The following is a 16,034-nucleotide window of genomic DNA, read 5'->3' as shown; positions in this document are numbered from 1 at the left end:
ACCATTTTTTTTTTGGAAATTTAATATAAAATTGAGATAACAAGCTTTTGTTTAAGAAAAATTCATTTTGAAAGTTCAAAATTAATTGAAACCTACCAATCAACTCAACTTATTACAAGTTTGATGTGTGAATTGTATATAAAGCAAAACCTAAATTGACCTACTTAGAAGTTGACTTATATAAATTAGGTCTATGGAAAGTCAGGTAGTCCAAGGGTTATAGGTTTCCACATTTAGCTAACAAATGGCAAATTAATAGAAAAATAGATGTAAGTACTGATATTCTTTTAATTACTACACATATTCTATGTACGACGGCTAATAGAAAGAAAACATAGGATACATTATAAATTTTACATTTTCAAAATAATTTTTATTTTAATTGAATTAACTGCTTTTTTAATATTGATAATAAAAAACAAATTTTAATAGAAAATATCTAGTTCACACTCCACAAATTTCTTGGTTGAGAAAATCTTGTTGATATATATAGGAACGACAATGATTTTCTAAAACAATATATAATTCACTATTAAAAACATTCATATTTGTCAATTTTATTTTGAAATTCTTTTTTAGAAAATATTTATAAATTTTGTTATGAAAAAAAATTGCAAAAAATTGCAGAAAATTATTGCCAATTTTTTTGCAAAATATTTTGTATAAAACACTTTTCGCAACAAATGTTGTAGGAAATATTTTCGAATTTTATAATTTTGTAGGAAATAATTACCCATAAAAGAATTACCTGCCATTTAAAATTCTTAGAAAAAATAGCAAAAAAAGTTTTTTCTTGCAAATTTTTTAATAAATTTACAAGAAAATTCTCATGTAATATGAGAATTTTTAGTAAAGATTATGAGACGCCTTTTTGTTTCCACTAACTCTTTCTCAAGGGCACTAAGTCACCTCCATCACAGAACACTTTTTCATTTTCCAAAAGTCTCTCTTCCTCTCAATTTCCTCACTAGTCTCTAGCATCACAACCTTGATTCATCATCTGAATTTTCTCTTCTTCTTGTTTCAGCCAGCAGAATTGGGACCAGTTCAGAATCCCTCATCCAAGTTGAGCATCCATCACCTTCTCGTAAGTCAAATTCAGTTCCCAATTCTCCCTAAAATTTCTAGTTTCTAGCAAATTCGTCATTTGCTTTGAGTTGATCGAAGTCTAATCCTTCTCCTACAACATTGTGTTGCATTTTCATAGGTTGAATAGAGGTTTCGTGGTCTCACTGTTTGAGGTGGTGTTTCACCAAGCTTTAATCAGAAAAAGGTAAGGGAAGCTAACTAATTGCTAGAAATTCGCATGAGAACCATTCTTGATGATCTTGAATGCATGCTTGTATGTTAAATTGATGCTGAAATTGCATGTTTGGGTTTGTGATCGAATTTAGGCATGAATTCTGGACTTTTTCATGTAAGAACAGATTGGAAATGTGATGTTTTCGCCCAAGCGAGCAGCTCTTGCCTAAGCGAAAACACAAGAAACCCACCCCTGTTCCTATGCGAATTGTCGCTTAGGCGAGCTGGTTTCGCCTGAGCGAGAGACACTCTCGTTTAAGCGAAACAACTTAGCCTGAGCGAGAATTCACTCAGATTTTTGAGTTGCCTCTGTTTGGAGCCTCGCTCAGGCGAGAATGATATGCCTAAGCGAGATAGCCCTCTCGCCTGGGCGAGATCTTCTAGCTTGAGCGAGAACCACTGCAGCTGAATGTTTATTTCTTTGTTTTAAATGGATGAAGCCGCGTTTAAATAAGATAATGTGAATTTTTTTTATACTATGGTTGGATTGTTATGGCTGGTAGTATGCGTGGTCAAATTGTATGAGTTTGGATTATGAAAAGATGTGGTTGAACTAGAATTTCAAGGGAAATTGCAAAGAGTATGTTAGTGTGTGTAAGGACATGAGGACTCACGATTGGTTGGTATCCTGAAACTCCAATAATCATTCATGCTCAGATAGAGCATAATGGATTATGTCGTGAGGAGTAGCAGGAAGTCCTAGTCTTTAGACTTGATCAGTCTTAGATGCGAAGGGGACTTACCCTGGGAGTGGTTGGGTGATAACCCGTTGAGCCCAAACTCTGTAGAGTTTGGGAACCGTCACAGGTGCATGCCACCAAGAGATCCAATGTCGCTTACATAATCCGGATATTGAGTCTATAGTCATGTATCTGTGTTGTGTGGTGGTGGTTTAAGTAATTCTGATAAATGGAAAAGTTCTTGCTTGGTATTCATAATTGAACTGCATGATTACTTTTAATTAAGTTAGCTTACCTTTCTTGCTTGTGTCTGTTCTCTTAGTGTGATTTCTCCTTTGCAATGATCATTTATTAATGGGTGTGAGCAGAGAAAGATGCAGGTGAAGATACTCCTCTCCTAGATAGGAGTTGACAGTAGTATGGCGCTTTGACAGTAGTTCTTGTTGTGATTTGTAAAAGGGGACCTTTGTTGGTCTGTTCCTGGTATAGTGTGCTTGTAGCTGGTATTTCCCTATGGTTACGTGGATGACTGTATGAATACTTTCTATTGGCCTTTTTCCACTATCTGCTTTGCTTGATCATGATATAATGTTTTGTTTAGTAGCATAAAAAATATTAAATGAGATGTTACAAAGATTCTGACCATGTAAATGAGAAAAAAAAAACTCTTATAAAAATTAACAAAAAAAACTAGTTGACATGAATCGAAAAGTAATTCTCCTAATGTTATTTAGAAAAAAAATCTAATTAGTAAGATTAAAAAGAAATCTAATAAAGAAGGAGAAAAAAATCTACAAAAATAAAAGAATTCAAATAAGAAGTATGGTAAAAAAGGAACACAGAAAAAATAAAGAAAAAACTTTAAGAAAGATTTATAAGAATCCATGAAAAGAAATGAATGTTAGGTTTATAAAGGAGGGGGTATCATTGGGGAGAACAAACACCAAATGAGACCTGAGCCCAACCACATAAGGCATTGACACCACTCTCAACCCAAAACCTTAAGGCAATGGGTTTATAGGTCTTTATACTTATATAGTGCTCTACTTTCTCATTTCTAAGGGTGAGTCCCTTCAACCACATTGGTACACTCCCCCTCCAGCGGAAGCATTCCCAACCACGAGTACTAGGACGATACTGCACTCGTCTGAGCCAGCTTTAACCATCGGCTCTAATACCACTTGTTAGGATTACAGAGGAGGTATCAATGGAGAGATTAAACACCAATGAGACCTAAGTCAAACTACATAAGACACTGACACCACTCTCAACCCAAAACCTTAAGGCAATGGGTTTATGGGTCTTTATTCTTATATAGTGCTCCACTTTCTCATTTCTAGCCAATGTGAAACTTAGAATCACACTTGAATTTCTAACAATGAAAATGCAAAAGAAAATATACCTGTGTTAAAAATTATAGAATATTATAAAATAAAAAAAATTATATATTTGATAAGACTAGCTTTGAATGTCCAAGGTAGTGAAATAGATACATAAATTGTATCTAACTTCAACGTATCATTTTAAATGTCATGTATTAAGTTGTAAGTAATTGCATAAGCTTATTAAATGTCATGTCAAAATTATAATTATTTTACATGTCTTCAAGTAGTGACTTTCCATTGTATTTATCCTTTGGAACTCCTTCTAAAGGTGACATTTCGTTCCTTCTTTTACTTTTAATCCATTTTGTAATTTGTTGTTTGTAACTTTTCTTATTTTTTGGATGTCTTCAATTTGTCATAAGCTTCCAATAGCAACAACGAAGTATGTTTTGTTTTGAAATACCTTATTGAGTTGATAAATTTGACCACCTTTTAAAAAACACATCACCTATGTTGTACAAAAAAAAGAAAAAATCTAATCGTTATTATTTGAAAAAAAATATATTAACGCCAATAAAAAATAATCCCAATTGACGTAGAAGAAAAACAAATGTGTTTGATGTCAGCCAAAAAATATTACTAATATTGACCAAGAAAATCCTAACCCTTATCGGTTTAGAAATAACATAAGTTTAACATCAATAATAAAATAATTCTAACAATGTTGACAAAAAAATACATAATCGACTTTAGTTTGAAAGAAATCTTCACTAATATTTATAAAGAAATAATGTTGATAACATGATACACAAACCTTGATCAAGAAAATAACAAGAAAATAATGTATTGGCCTTAGTCAAGCTAACAATATTTTTACCAAAATCGAGTTGACGATAGAATACGAAGATAATAATATAAAAAAAATTCAAATTTTTACTTTCTTTTGTGTTAAATTTAAAATTTTCTAATTTTTAGTAATCTAATTACTTCCATAAAATTTAAAATTTCAAACTCTTTTGAAATTATTTACCTAAACATTGTGTCATAAAGTATTTTAATTTTTCAAATAGAAATGAACTATCATCTCAAAATTCCCTATCAAACTACATCATTCCTTTTAAGTTAAATAATTTTACAAATGCACATACACATATTATAACACCTATTTCTAACCTAATATATATATATATATATATATATATATATATATATATATATATATATATATATATATATATATATATAACTTTATGCATATTTAAACATGTCACCTAACATGTAGCATCATTTGCTCACATGCCAAATATAATCAGAGTAGAAAATACAGGAAGGATAAGTTATCATGAATGTGTATCATCCAAAAAAATCAATTTATATCAAACTAAATCTATCTAATCGATTTCAAAGAACTATTACTCTAACGATTAAAAAATAACAAACAAACGTCCTTCTAGATATTAATCTTTAAAGACTTATATTAAGTATATCTCACATGTAGCATCATTTGTTCACATGTCAAATATAATCAGAGTAGAAAACACAAGAAGAATAAGTTATCATGAATGTGTATCATCCAAAAAAATCAATTCATATCAAACTAAATCTATCTAATCGATTTCAAAGAACTATTGCTCTAACGATTAAAAAATAACAAATGAACACCCTTCCAGATATTAATCTTTAAAGACTTATATTAAGTATATCTCACCATATAACATCACTTGACTCATTCTAATTGCTTTTGGTCCACCCATAAACATTAACTTCGTAAGTAGAGTAAATTCACCAATTAAGAAATTGTAATAATGATGCAATAACTCATAACTTTCTCACCACTCAATGTCTTACTCTATGTGGTTTAGATAATCAATTAAGTAAGGGTATCTTCTTTCACTTAGTTTTAGTACTTAATACTTGAAACTATGATTTCTCTTTGTATACCATCCCAAGAATCTAGCTCATCTAATCTTATCAGCATAGCTACATCAATTTAATACATCCATATATGAATATACAAATAGAAGCTCAAGATTTTTAAATATTACATTATTAAACATTTACACACATAACACGTGGTTTAATGGAAAATAAGTGTTGAAACTCACTTCTAGGTTGAATACACACGATGTGTGGTTTAATGTAAAATAAGTGTTGAAACTCACGTTTAGGTCGCATGAGTGATTAACTATCTAATGTCATCTTGCTCAAACTAAGGTTTTGTCACTTGACCAATTTGTTATATGGCTTGGCACTATGCTAATACTTAAGTGATAAACCTTTAAAAATAATTGAAAAAGTTTTCAAACTTATTTTTCTAAAAGTTAAAATTGTTATTAACAAAATGAGAGCAAATCAATCTGTGTTGTACTGTGCATTGCCATAAAAATCAAGCAAATGTGTTAGTGAGGTTATAAATGTCAAATTGCCATAAATCCTTTATGGAGAGATCAGATTTAGATGGTTATTCGTAAATCTATTTTTGAAAATCTGTGCAAATCATCTAAAAGGAATACAAATTTTGTTAACAATTCATGTTTGCAAATCCACTTATTTTAACAATCCTCTCATACGAACACACCGTAAGTGATGTTGCAATGCACTCAAGCTTATTTTCATGGATTTAAGGTAAGCAACAACTTAATGTTTAAGTGAGATTAGGGATGACAACGAGTCAGGTCGGACACGGATAGTGTCCACTCGCAACAAAAAAATTCATCCACTACTCGTTTGTTTACCCATCAGATACCCATTTAAAAAATACCAATGAGTATCTACGAATATTTAAAAAATAATTTTTTAAAATTTTTTGAAATAAAATTACAAAAAAATATAAAATAAAATATAAATTAAATTTAAATTTAAATTATATTTAATCTAATAAAATATAAATTAAATTTTAATTTTAACTAAATTTAGCTGATTAAAACATAAATTAAATTTTAATTTTATATTTTTACGGTAACGGATATTCGCGAGTAGGGATACTAATGTACTTATATCCAACCCGTTTATAAATGTATATTAAAATACATGCTAACTGTAACCTCTTAATAACAAATACTCACATATATCAATTATTTATCACAAATTTCATTCGTGGATATCCGTAGAAACAAATATTTTTGTCATCCTAACTGATGTACGTAAACTCAACAATTTTACATACTTACGCATCAAATCTCTAACCCATAATTGACCATTATATTTATCCTCACAGGTTTAAAATATATATTTACAATTATTACACAAATTGCCTTCACCAGCATCACTGATTTGAATTTAAACCAAATATCAAATTCAAAACTTATGAAACATACAATATTAACCAAATCGAACCAAACATATCAAAGTGAAATTTTAACTATTCTAATACCAATAGTATTCAACAACCTTTCTATATTTAGAATGAAATTCATTTATAATTCAGAATAGCTTTTGTGATATCCCTTTTCTGAATTTCCTAAAAACAGAAGCCTTGCTTCCCTTCTTGTCACTTTCTCAACTTCTCTACAACCAGCAACCTCCCAACCTCTCTTCTCTGCTGCTACCACTTCTTACTAATTCAACCTTTCTATACTCAGATTCAGGAAGGACCAACCCATAGGAACCGCAGTGGCTTTCTCCCTCAGCTTCCAGTCTCCTAGGTAGGTCTCCTATTAAAAATTGGGTTCAATTCCAGCTAGAATTCGCTAGTTAATCTCTGAATTTTGAGTCTGATCGTGTAATTCTTCCTTCTCCATGTTGTGGTGATGGATTCTCCTAGGTTAAACTGAAAACTCTGCTGTCTTGCAAATTGCTTGATTCCACCAAGTGAATTCTAGACAAAAAGGTAAGGGAAGCTGACTTTAATCTAAATTTCGCATGAATTGTGTTCGGGAGTGATTGAATTGCTCGATTGTGTGTTCAATTCGTGTTTGAAACTGCCTGTGTGTGAAATTGGGTGTTGGATGATCCTGAGCGAGCCTGCATGTGAAGAACATATGACATTTCCTGGTATGAAGATACCAGAAGATCACCTCTATCACTGCATGAAATCTCGCCTAGGCGAGCTGGAGTCGCCTGAGCGAGATAACTTCTCATCTAGGCGAGCCAGTTTAGCCTAAGCGAGAGTTCGCCCAAGATTTTATTTTTGCCACTGCAAGAGGTCTCGCCCAGGTAAGAGCAGCCTGCCTAAGCGAGACAACCTCTCTAGCTTAGGCAAAACTCTCTAGCCTAAGCGAGATTCCCTGTAGAAATTGGCTCCTTTACTGTTTTTGACTAATTGATGCTGTACTACTTGCATTAATCTGATAATGGCTAGTCCTGTATGTAATTCTTATGCATGATGGTCAGTGTGATGGAATTGAGTGTGAAATTGGTATGAATGAGAACATGTTGGAGATAGGATTTCAAGGGAAATTCTAAGGAATATGGTTTTAGTAAATGTAAGGGCAAGAGGACTTATATTGGTGGCATCCTGACGCTCCTAGTAACCATTAAGACTCAAGTAGAGTATGATGGATTACGTCGGGGGGAGTAGCATGAAGTCCTGGTCTATGAATCTGATCCGTCATAGAGGTGATGGGATTTACCTTGAGAGTGGTTGGGTGAATACCCCTTGTGCCTGAAACTCTGCAGAGTTTGGGAACCGTCTCAAGTGCAAGTCACCAAGAGCTCCAATGCCACTTACATAATCCGGATATCGAGTCTAGAATGGTGTGTGGTATTATAGTTGGGATTAATTGGATGATTTTGATAATTGTGTGATAAATTCTGTTTTCTGCCTAAGTGTAACAATTGCATGATTTACTCTTGGTTCAAGTTAGCTTACCCTTCTAGTTGTTGTGTGTTCTGTGTGTCTTCCATTTTTGCAATGATCGTCCGTAATGTATGACGTGAGCAGAAAAAGGTGCAGGTGAGGATACACCCCTCAGGGACAGGAGATGAGTATATTGGACATTCCAGTAGTATTTGTAGCCTTTCGTTTTGCGTAGCTGACCGGGTGTTTTGTAACCCCTTTAGTAATGTTTGGGCTGTATGTATTGATCAGTGTATGTATGGTTATTTTGAGGATGACTGTATTATACATTATACTGGCCTATGTCATCATCTGCTTCTGAATTATTGAAATTTAAATGTTTAGTTTAATAGTTTAAAAACTATGAAAACGGGATGTTACAATTTTGGTATCAGAGCAGTGATTCCTTTAGGATCTGTAGGTGTGAGCTTGCTTAGTTTCTGTTGTGTGTTCCTCGTAACGTGTTTGGCATGGTTGTAGTACCTGTTGACTAATCTGATGGTTCCTTCTTTGTGTGATCAGAGCTATGGCACCTAGGCCTCCTCCACCTCCTGTTCCAAACCCAAATAATCCTCATTTGGTGGGAGCAATTGAGGCGATGATAGCAGCCATGCAGCAGCAGAAGGCTAACATGGTGAATCAGCAGAAGCGACTCAGCAGAGGCACTTGGAAGCCCTGCATCAGATAGGAGAAAATCGTTCAGCCGCTGGTTCTTCCCAAGCTTCACTGCCATGGGGGCAAGAGTAGAGTTTGGAGGATTTTCTACAACACCATCCATCCCGCTTTGATGGCAAAGTTAGCTCGGATGGAGCTGATCAGTTGATGCGGGGCATGGAACGAATCTATGATGCTAAGAGATGTCCTGTAGAGAACAGGCTGGCATACACTGAGTACCTTCTTGCTGGAGAGGCCGTGCATTGGTGGTCCAACATGAAGATGATGTTGGAAGACAGCCAAGAGACCATCACCTGGGAACTATTTAAGAAGAAGTTCTATGCAGAGTACTTCCCAGATAGTGTGAGGTATGCGAAGGAGGTTGAGTTCTTGCAGCTGATGCAAGGAGACATGTCAGTGTCGGAGTACGCTGATAAGTTTAAACACTTGGGCATATTTCATACCCTGAAGATGACAGAGGACTGGCAGTGTAGAAAGTTTGAGAATGGGTTGAGGGGTGACCTCAAACTCATGGTGGCTCCGCTCTCTATCAAGGAATTCCCTGCCTTGGTAGAGAAGGCAAGAGTGATGGAGAAGCTTAAGGCTGAAGTTGAAGCTCAATAGAGGTCTCAGCTGAAGGTGGGAGGACCATCTAGGTCCACGAGCAGACACGACGACAGGAGGAAGCCATACTCTAGGCCTCAGCCCCAGGGGCCCAGGAGGTTCTCACATAAGCCCCAGCAGTCCCAGCCTTCTAGGCCGCAATGCTTCCATTGTAGGGGGCCCATCTGAGGAGTGCCTGCCCCCAGCTTTCTAATAGGAGGACATGCCATAGATGCGGCCAGGTGGGCCACTTCATCAAGGATTGCCCAGTTGACAGGAGCACAGTGTCAAGGCCTTCACCACAACCTCAGTCACAGCCATCGAGGGGAGGTGCGAGACCACAGGCGGCAGGTCGGGTGTACGTTGTCACTGGTGCCGAGGTAGCGGGATCAGGTAACCTCATCATCGAGTCTTGTGTGATAGCTGGTAGGAGCTTGCATGTTCTGTTTGATTCGGGGTCGACACATTCTTTTGTGTCAGAATCTAGAGTGGTGGAGTTGGGTCTTCCGGCGAAGGAGCTCCAGTATGACCTGGTGGTGTCCACACCTGCTTCTGGGTTAGTCAGAACCTCGACCGTGTGTGCTAGGTGTAAGATCGAGGTTGAGGGCGCAAGTACAAGGTAAACCTCATCTGTTTACCCTTGGTGGGGCTAGATGTCATATTGGGGATGGATTGGCTATCTGCCAATCACATTCTCATTGACTGCAACGAGAGGAAGGTGTTGTTTCCTAGCTTGGAAGATGAAGACCTGTTGATGTCCTCACAGCAGGTGGACAAGGCAGTGAAGGAAGGGACTCAGTGCTTCTTAATTCTGACTCAGTTGTCCATTGAGACTGAAATTGGACCCTTGGAGGCGCCTATAGTAGGGGATTTCTCATATGTGTTTCCTGAGGATGTGCCTGGCCTACCCCCTTATAGGGAGATATAGTTCTCCATTGACTTGGTGCCGAGAGCAGGGCCAGTGTCTATAGCACCCTACAGAATGGCTCCTGCTGAGCTAGTGAAGTTGAAGAAGCAGATTGAAGAGCTGCTAGAAAAACAATTTATCAGGCCAAGTGTATCGCCTTGGGGAGCGCCATTATTGCTGGTTAAAAAGAAGGACGGCAATTCTAGACTTTGTGTGGATTACAGGCAGCTGAATAAGCTAACCATCAAGAACAAGTATCCTCTGCCAAGAATTGACGACTTGATGGATCAGTTGCATGGTGTTGCAGTGTTCTCCAAGATTGTTCAACCAGGATTTTATTTTTGCCACTGCAAGAGGTCTCGCCCAGACGAGAGCAACCCGCCTAAGCGAGACAACCTCTCTAGCTTAGGCGAGATTGTCTAGCCTAAGCGAGATTCCCTGTAGAAATTAGCTCCTTTACTGTTTTTGACTAATTGATGTTGTACTACTTGCATTAATCTGATAATGGCTAGTCCTGTATGTAATTCTTATGCATGATGGTCAGTGTGATGGAATTGAGTGTGAAATTGGTATGAATGAGAACATGTTGGAGATAGAATTTCAAGGGAAATTCTAAGGAATATGGTTTTAGTAAATGTAAAGGCATGAGGACTCATATTGGTGGCATCCTGACGCTCCTAATAACCATTAAGACTCAAGTAGAGTATGATGGATTACGTCGGGGGAGTAGCAGGAGGTCTTGGTCTATGAATCCGATCCGTCATAGAGGTGATGGGATTTACCTTGAGAGTGGTTGGGTGAATACCCCTTGTGTCTGAAACTCTGCAGAGTTTGGGAACCGTCTCAAGTGCAAGTCACCAAGAGCTCCAATGCCACTTACATAATCCAGATATCGAGTCTATAATGGTGTGTGGTATTATAGTTGGGATTAATTGGATGATTTTGATAATTGTGTGATAAATTCTGTTTTTTGCCTAAGTGTAACAATTGCATGATTTACTCTTGGTTCAAGTTAGCTTACCCTTCTAGTTGTTGTGTGTTCTGTGTGTCTTCCATTTTTGCAATGATCGTCTGTAATGTATGACGTGAGCAGAAAAAGGTGCAGGTGAGGATACACCCCTCAGGGACAGGAGATGAGTATATTGGACGTTCCAGTAGTATTTGTAGCCTTTCATTTTGCTTAGCTGACTGGGTGTTTTGTAACCCCTTTAGTAATGTATGGGCTGTATGTATTGATCAGTGTATGTATGGTTATTTTGAGAATGACTGTATTATACATTATACTGGCCTACGTCATCATCTGCTTCTGAATTATTGAAATTTAAATGTTTTGTTTAATAATTTAAAAACTATGAAAACCGGATGTTACAACTTTTGTTGCTAAGTTAATACTTGTTTCCTAAATAATTGATGTAAAAAGATAAAAACATACCAAAACTCCCAATAACTCCACGAAATACAACCAAATTAATAAAAATTAATTTTCCAACTAGATAAAATAAATAAAACTTTAAAAACACTATTAAACAGAGTTAAATGAGTCGGAATATATATATATATATATATATATATATATATATATATATATATATATATATATATATATATATATATAACTCATTAATTCAAATTTATGATTAACTAGATACAATTTATACTTTTTCACCTTCAAACTCTGGAATCTATTGAAAAAAACAAGGTGAAAATTGTCTCATGTGAGAATGAAAAACAATTGAAAAAGAAAAGAAAAGAAAATGGTGACGAACCTATAACATATATATTCTTTCAACCACAGAATTCATTGAAGAGAATGTTGTTTTAGTTAATTTATTGCATATCATTGAAAGTTGGGCTGCAAAGAATCCCTTTGCATGTGAAATGTAGCATCACCTTCACGTCAATACTTTTAGGGTAAATGTTTGAATACTATTGGTTCCTTTTCCTTTTGTGCTGCTTTTGAATCACTGGAATAAAGTGCTCAGCATCTCATTTTATTTTTATTATTATCACTTCAACTCAGAATTAGCTTCTCTTACTTAATTCACTTTCATTCATTTTCTTCCACTCTTAATAACAAAATCACCCAGACCACACTTTTGGAATGACTTTTCAACTTAAAATGCTTTGTTTAATCATTAGAGAAAAATACGAATACCTTTTGTCTTTTTTAATATATTTTAATTAAGTTTATTGAGATTATTATACCACTCACCACCAATGTAAGAAAGTGTGTTAATGATCTTATATTAGTTAGAAATAAGAAATAAGATTAAACTATAATATATATTGTTATTATGTGAGATTAAGATATTTTAATCAGACCTCAATACTTTCTTCTCATTGTTCGAAACATTATCTCTTTTGTCTCCTTATACGAGATGTCATCTCTTTAACCATTGTTTGAGATTCTTCCTCCTTATCTTCTTGTTTGCGATGTCTCCTTCTCTAGATTGAGGTGAGGTGTTTGCAAAGAGGCTCAAACACTTAAGTTAGTAAACAAGAGATGTTATCTGGTTATATAAAAGAAAATATGTCTTTCCTAACAAATAATCTTCCTTATATACATTTACATATGAATTTTTACTTGATTAGGTCGAGTCAGATAAACTATCTTTATTTTAGGAATGTTTAAGGCATGGATATTGCATTAATTTCAATTTCCATATCCTAATGTTAACTTTCATTAGATTTAAATGCAGGTTGTGATAATGTGGACTATCTATTGCAATATGACCTCATTCATGATTTGTACAATATCATTAGTTTTAAATGCATGTTATGATTATATCGACTATTTATCGCAACATGACCATGATCCTGAGTTATACATATATGCTTAGCACTTTTGGTCTCTATATATTTGAAATAATGATTTAGTGTTTTCATCTATTTATTTTTTTACTCATTGTGACTCCTATATACCTTTCTTAAAAAACTCCATGTGATTACTTCCATTAGATTAGTGTTAACATCATTAGAGGATAATGAAGAAGGAAAACATAGATGAATAATGAGAGTTTAACATATGTCATATCATCATCCTCTAACAACTAATAGATAGTCCACATTAAGTCCTTTTAAATAATGTAGGAACCACGTTAAATATAAAATAAATAAAGAAAAAATATTAAAGCATTGTCTCAAATATAGAAACAAAAAATATTAAACCTAATATATAATTAGAATGTAAATCTCTCTTATAGGATAACCAATTTTATAAAATTGAATTAAACATAAATATATACCAAGACAAATTTAATTTTCATAATTTAACAAAATCAAAAGAAAAAATGCCATAATGTCTATAACATCTATAATTACACATCAATCTAAACAAATCAAATACTTACTTAAAAAATTATAATAATTAATCACAAAAAGAGAAAAAAAAATATATGGTATCATGTGTTGCTTATTTTTTTTAGAAGGTATTTAATAAATATTTGAATATGAATAAAAAAACTAAATATAAGTTTTACATAATGAATATAATCCAACTCGTCAATTTGATTCATATAAAAAAAGATTCGTGCTCAAAAACAAAATTTTTCTCAAAAATTAACTAGAAGTAAGAATATAAAGAAATGTTTTCTTTAACCATTCATATAATAATTTGTACAAATTGTTTCTTACTTGAGATTATTATGGGAAATTTACCATCATAGTGTAATTTCGTTCTAAAATTACAATAATGATGCACTTTTAAAAGAAATCAAACATGGACAAATTGTGCCAAGTTGGCACAACTTCAAATAAGAAGTCGTGTCATGTTGAGACGACTTTACTTCTGATAAATTAAAGTTGTACGAAATAGTGATGACTTATGTGAAAAAAGTTAAAGTCATCACAACTCAAGATGACTTTGATTAAGTATAATCACCAATCGAAATAAAATCGTGTCATGTTGTGACGACTTCAGTTTTGACCTAAAATAAACTGAAGTCGTGCCAAGCTATGACAATTTTAGTTCTAACCTGAAATGAACTGAAGTCGTGACATGTTGCAACGACTTCAATATTACACTAAAGTGAACGAAGTCGTATCATGTGAAGACCTCAGTTCTGTAATGAATGAACTGAAGTCATCTCAAGATGTGACGTCTTTTGTGTTAACTACTTATAAACATGTAATACTTTTTATTTTTAGTTTTAGAGTTAAAAAAGGAAGGTTGCAAATAAAAAAGAAAATTCAACATTGTTTGAACAACTACATAGTTTAGTTACATATGGGAAAATAAATTATTTACGAGACAATGTGACACATCCTAAAATGCACTTTGTTTATATTTTCAATGTATTTAGCTTTTCCATATAAACTACCACTTTTATTTATCAAATTTAGAAACTACTTTGATTACCTATCTATTTAAAATTTATTTCTTACTTCATTTACATTAATTCATTCAATGAATTTAGTTACACAATAAAAAATATATTCTTATTTATATTATGTAAAACTAAAAACATAAGAAGTATAAAAACGGTGTAGTACACAAAATTACAGATGTCGCCAAAACTTGGGACGACTTCAGTTCATTCATTACAGAACCGAAGTCTTTACAACATAGCACACCTTTAGTTCATTTCAGGTCAAAATTGAAGTTGTCACAGTTTGGCACAACTTCAATTCATTTCAGGTTAGAATTAAAGTCGTCACAATATGATATGAGTTTACTTTGATCAATGATTATCTTAATCAAAGTCGTCTCAAGCTGTGACAATTTTAACTTTTCACAGATTTCCTGGTTAGCATGACTTCAACTTATTAGAAGTGAGGCCATCTCAACATGACACAAATTCTTGATTTGAAGTCCTGCTAATTTGACATGACTTCTTCATTTAAAGTCATGCCAAATTGACACGATTTGTCGATATTTGAATTTTCTTTTTAAAAAAAGCACGATTATTATAATTTCATAATGAAATTAAACTACAATGATAAATTTCCTGATTATTATATGATATGATAATAGTAGAGAGATAAACTTAAAAAACAATAATGTTGTAAAAATCGTCGAATGGAATGTTTTATTAGATATCGCTTTTCCATGTTATATTTATAATATTAACTAAATTATTCCCCACATGTCAAAATTTATAACTTTAGACATGTAGCATAAATGATTATCCATCAGCATCTTTCGTCAATAATATTAGTTTTAATTATATCAAAAGATGAAAAGAGCACCATTCTATCCGTTAAAAAAATCCCATATGCCACCGTTTTATATATATATAGTTTATTCTTTAGGAAAATTTGTAGAGTTGTACTAATAATTTTAAAAATAGTATTAATATGTTGGCTGTACGGACTAGCGGATTTAACATTCCAGCCCGCCCCACCTCGCCTTTAGCCCATGCAGGCTGTGGACCTATGCGATGCAGGCCTGTACGGACTAGCGGATTTAACATTCCAGCTTGCTCCACATTTTTTTATGCGAGCCAACCTATCTGGTCCGCCTAGGGATGTCAACGGGGCGGGTAGGGTACGGGTAGTAGCTCCCCCGTACGCTACCTGTTGGATAAATATTCGTCTCGTACCCGTACCCATATCCATTATGTGGGTAACCACCTATTTTTTTCATATCCATGAGTACCCGCGGGTATTTACAAAAATATTTAAAAAAACAAATATTTAATCATAACTAGTGCTTAGATCAACAAGCTTACTTTCTCTTATTGATTCATGAAAAACAAACAAATAAAAACTCACTAAAAATTTATATTGTACTTTATTTTTTATTGAAATATTAAAGAAATTACTAACTTTATCAATGTCTACCTCTT

General features: G+C 33.8%; 1 protein-coding gene and 1 long non-coding RNA gene across 2 annotated transcripts; both read left to right on the top strand.

The window, feature by feature from the left end:
- The first annotated feature begins 920 nt into the window (after nucleotides 1-920).
- LOC114167619 lies at nucleotides 921-2,500 on the top strand. Its single transcript, XR_003600281.1, has 3 exons — nucleotides 921-1,087; nucleotides 1,208-1,273; nucleotides 2,351-2,500. It is a non-coding gene; the product is annotated as an uncharacterized LOC114167619 (long non-coding RNA).
- Nucleotides 2,501-8,915: 6,415 nt separating this feature from the next.
- Nucleotides 8,916-10,269, top strand: LOC114174373. Its single transcript, XM_028059212.1, has 3 exons — nucleotides 8,916-9,347; nucleotides 9,518-9,953; nucleotides 9,995-10,269. Exons 1-3 carry the CDS (start codon nucleotides 8,916-8,918, stop codon nucleotides 10,267-10,269), a joined length of 1,143 nt encoding a protein of 380 aa, XP_027915013.1.
- Nucleotides 10,270-16,034: the final 5,765 nt, after the last annotated feature.

The sequence above is a fragment of the Vigna unguiculata genome, chromosome 2, assembly GCF_004118075.2.
Source record: "Vigna unguiculata cultivar IT97K-499-35 chromosome 2, ASM411807v1, whole genome shotgun sequence".
In the NCBI taxonomy this organism is placed as follows: Eukaryota; Viridiplantae; Streptophyta; class Magnoliopsida; order Fabales; family Fabaceae; genus Vigna; species Vigna unguiculata.
Note: the sequence above shows the minus strand (reverse complement) of the source record. Positions and strands in the feature narration are given on the sequence as shown.

Bases quoted from the DNA above. Each gene is read 5' to 3' on its own strand.
- LOC114174373 (XM_028059212.1), top strand. From the start codon at position 8,916: ATGGAACGAATCTATGATGCTAAGAGATGTCCTGTAGAGAACAGGCTG. The intron at 9,348-9,517 runs GTTGAAGCTCAA...CTTCCATTGTAG, and splicing joins TGGAGAAGCTTAAGGCTGAA to GGGGCCCATCTGAGGAGTGC. The intron at 9,954-9,994 runs GTACAAGGTAAA...TGGTGGGGCTAG, and splicing joins GATCGAGGTTGAGGGCGCAA to ATGTCATATTGGGGATGGAT.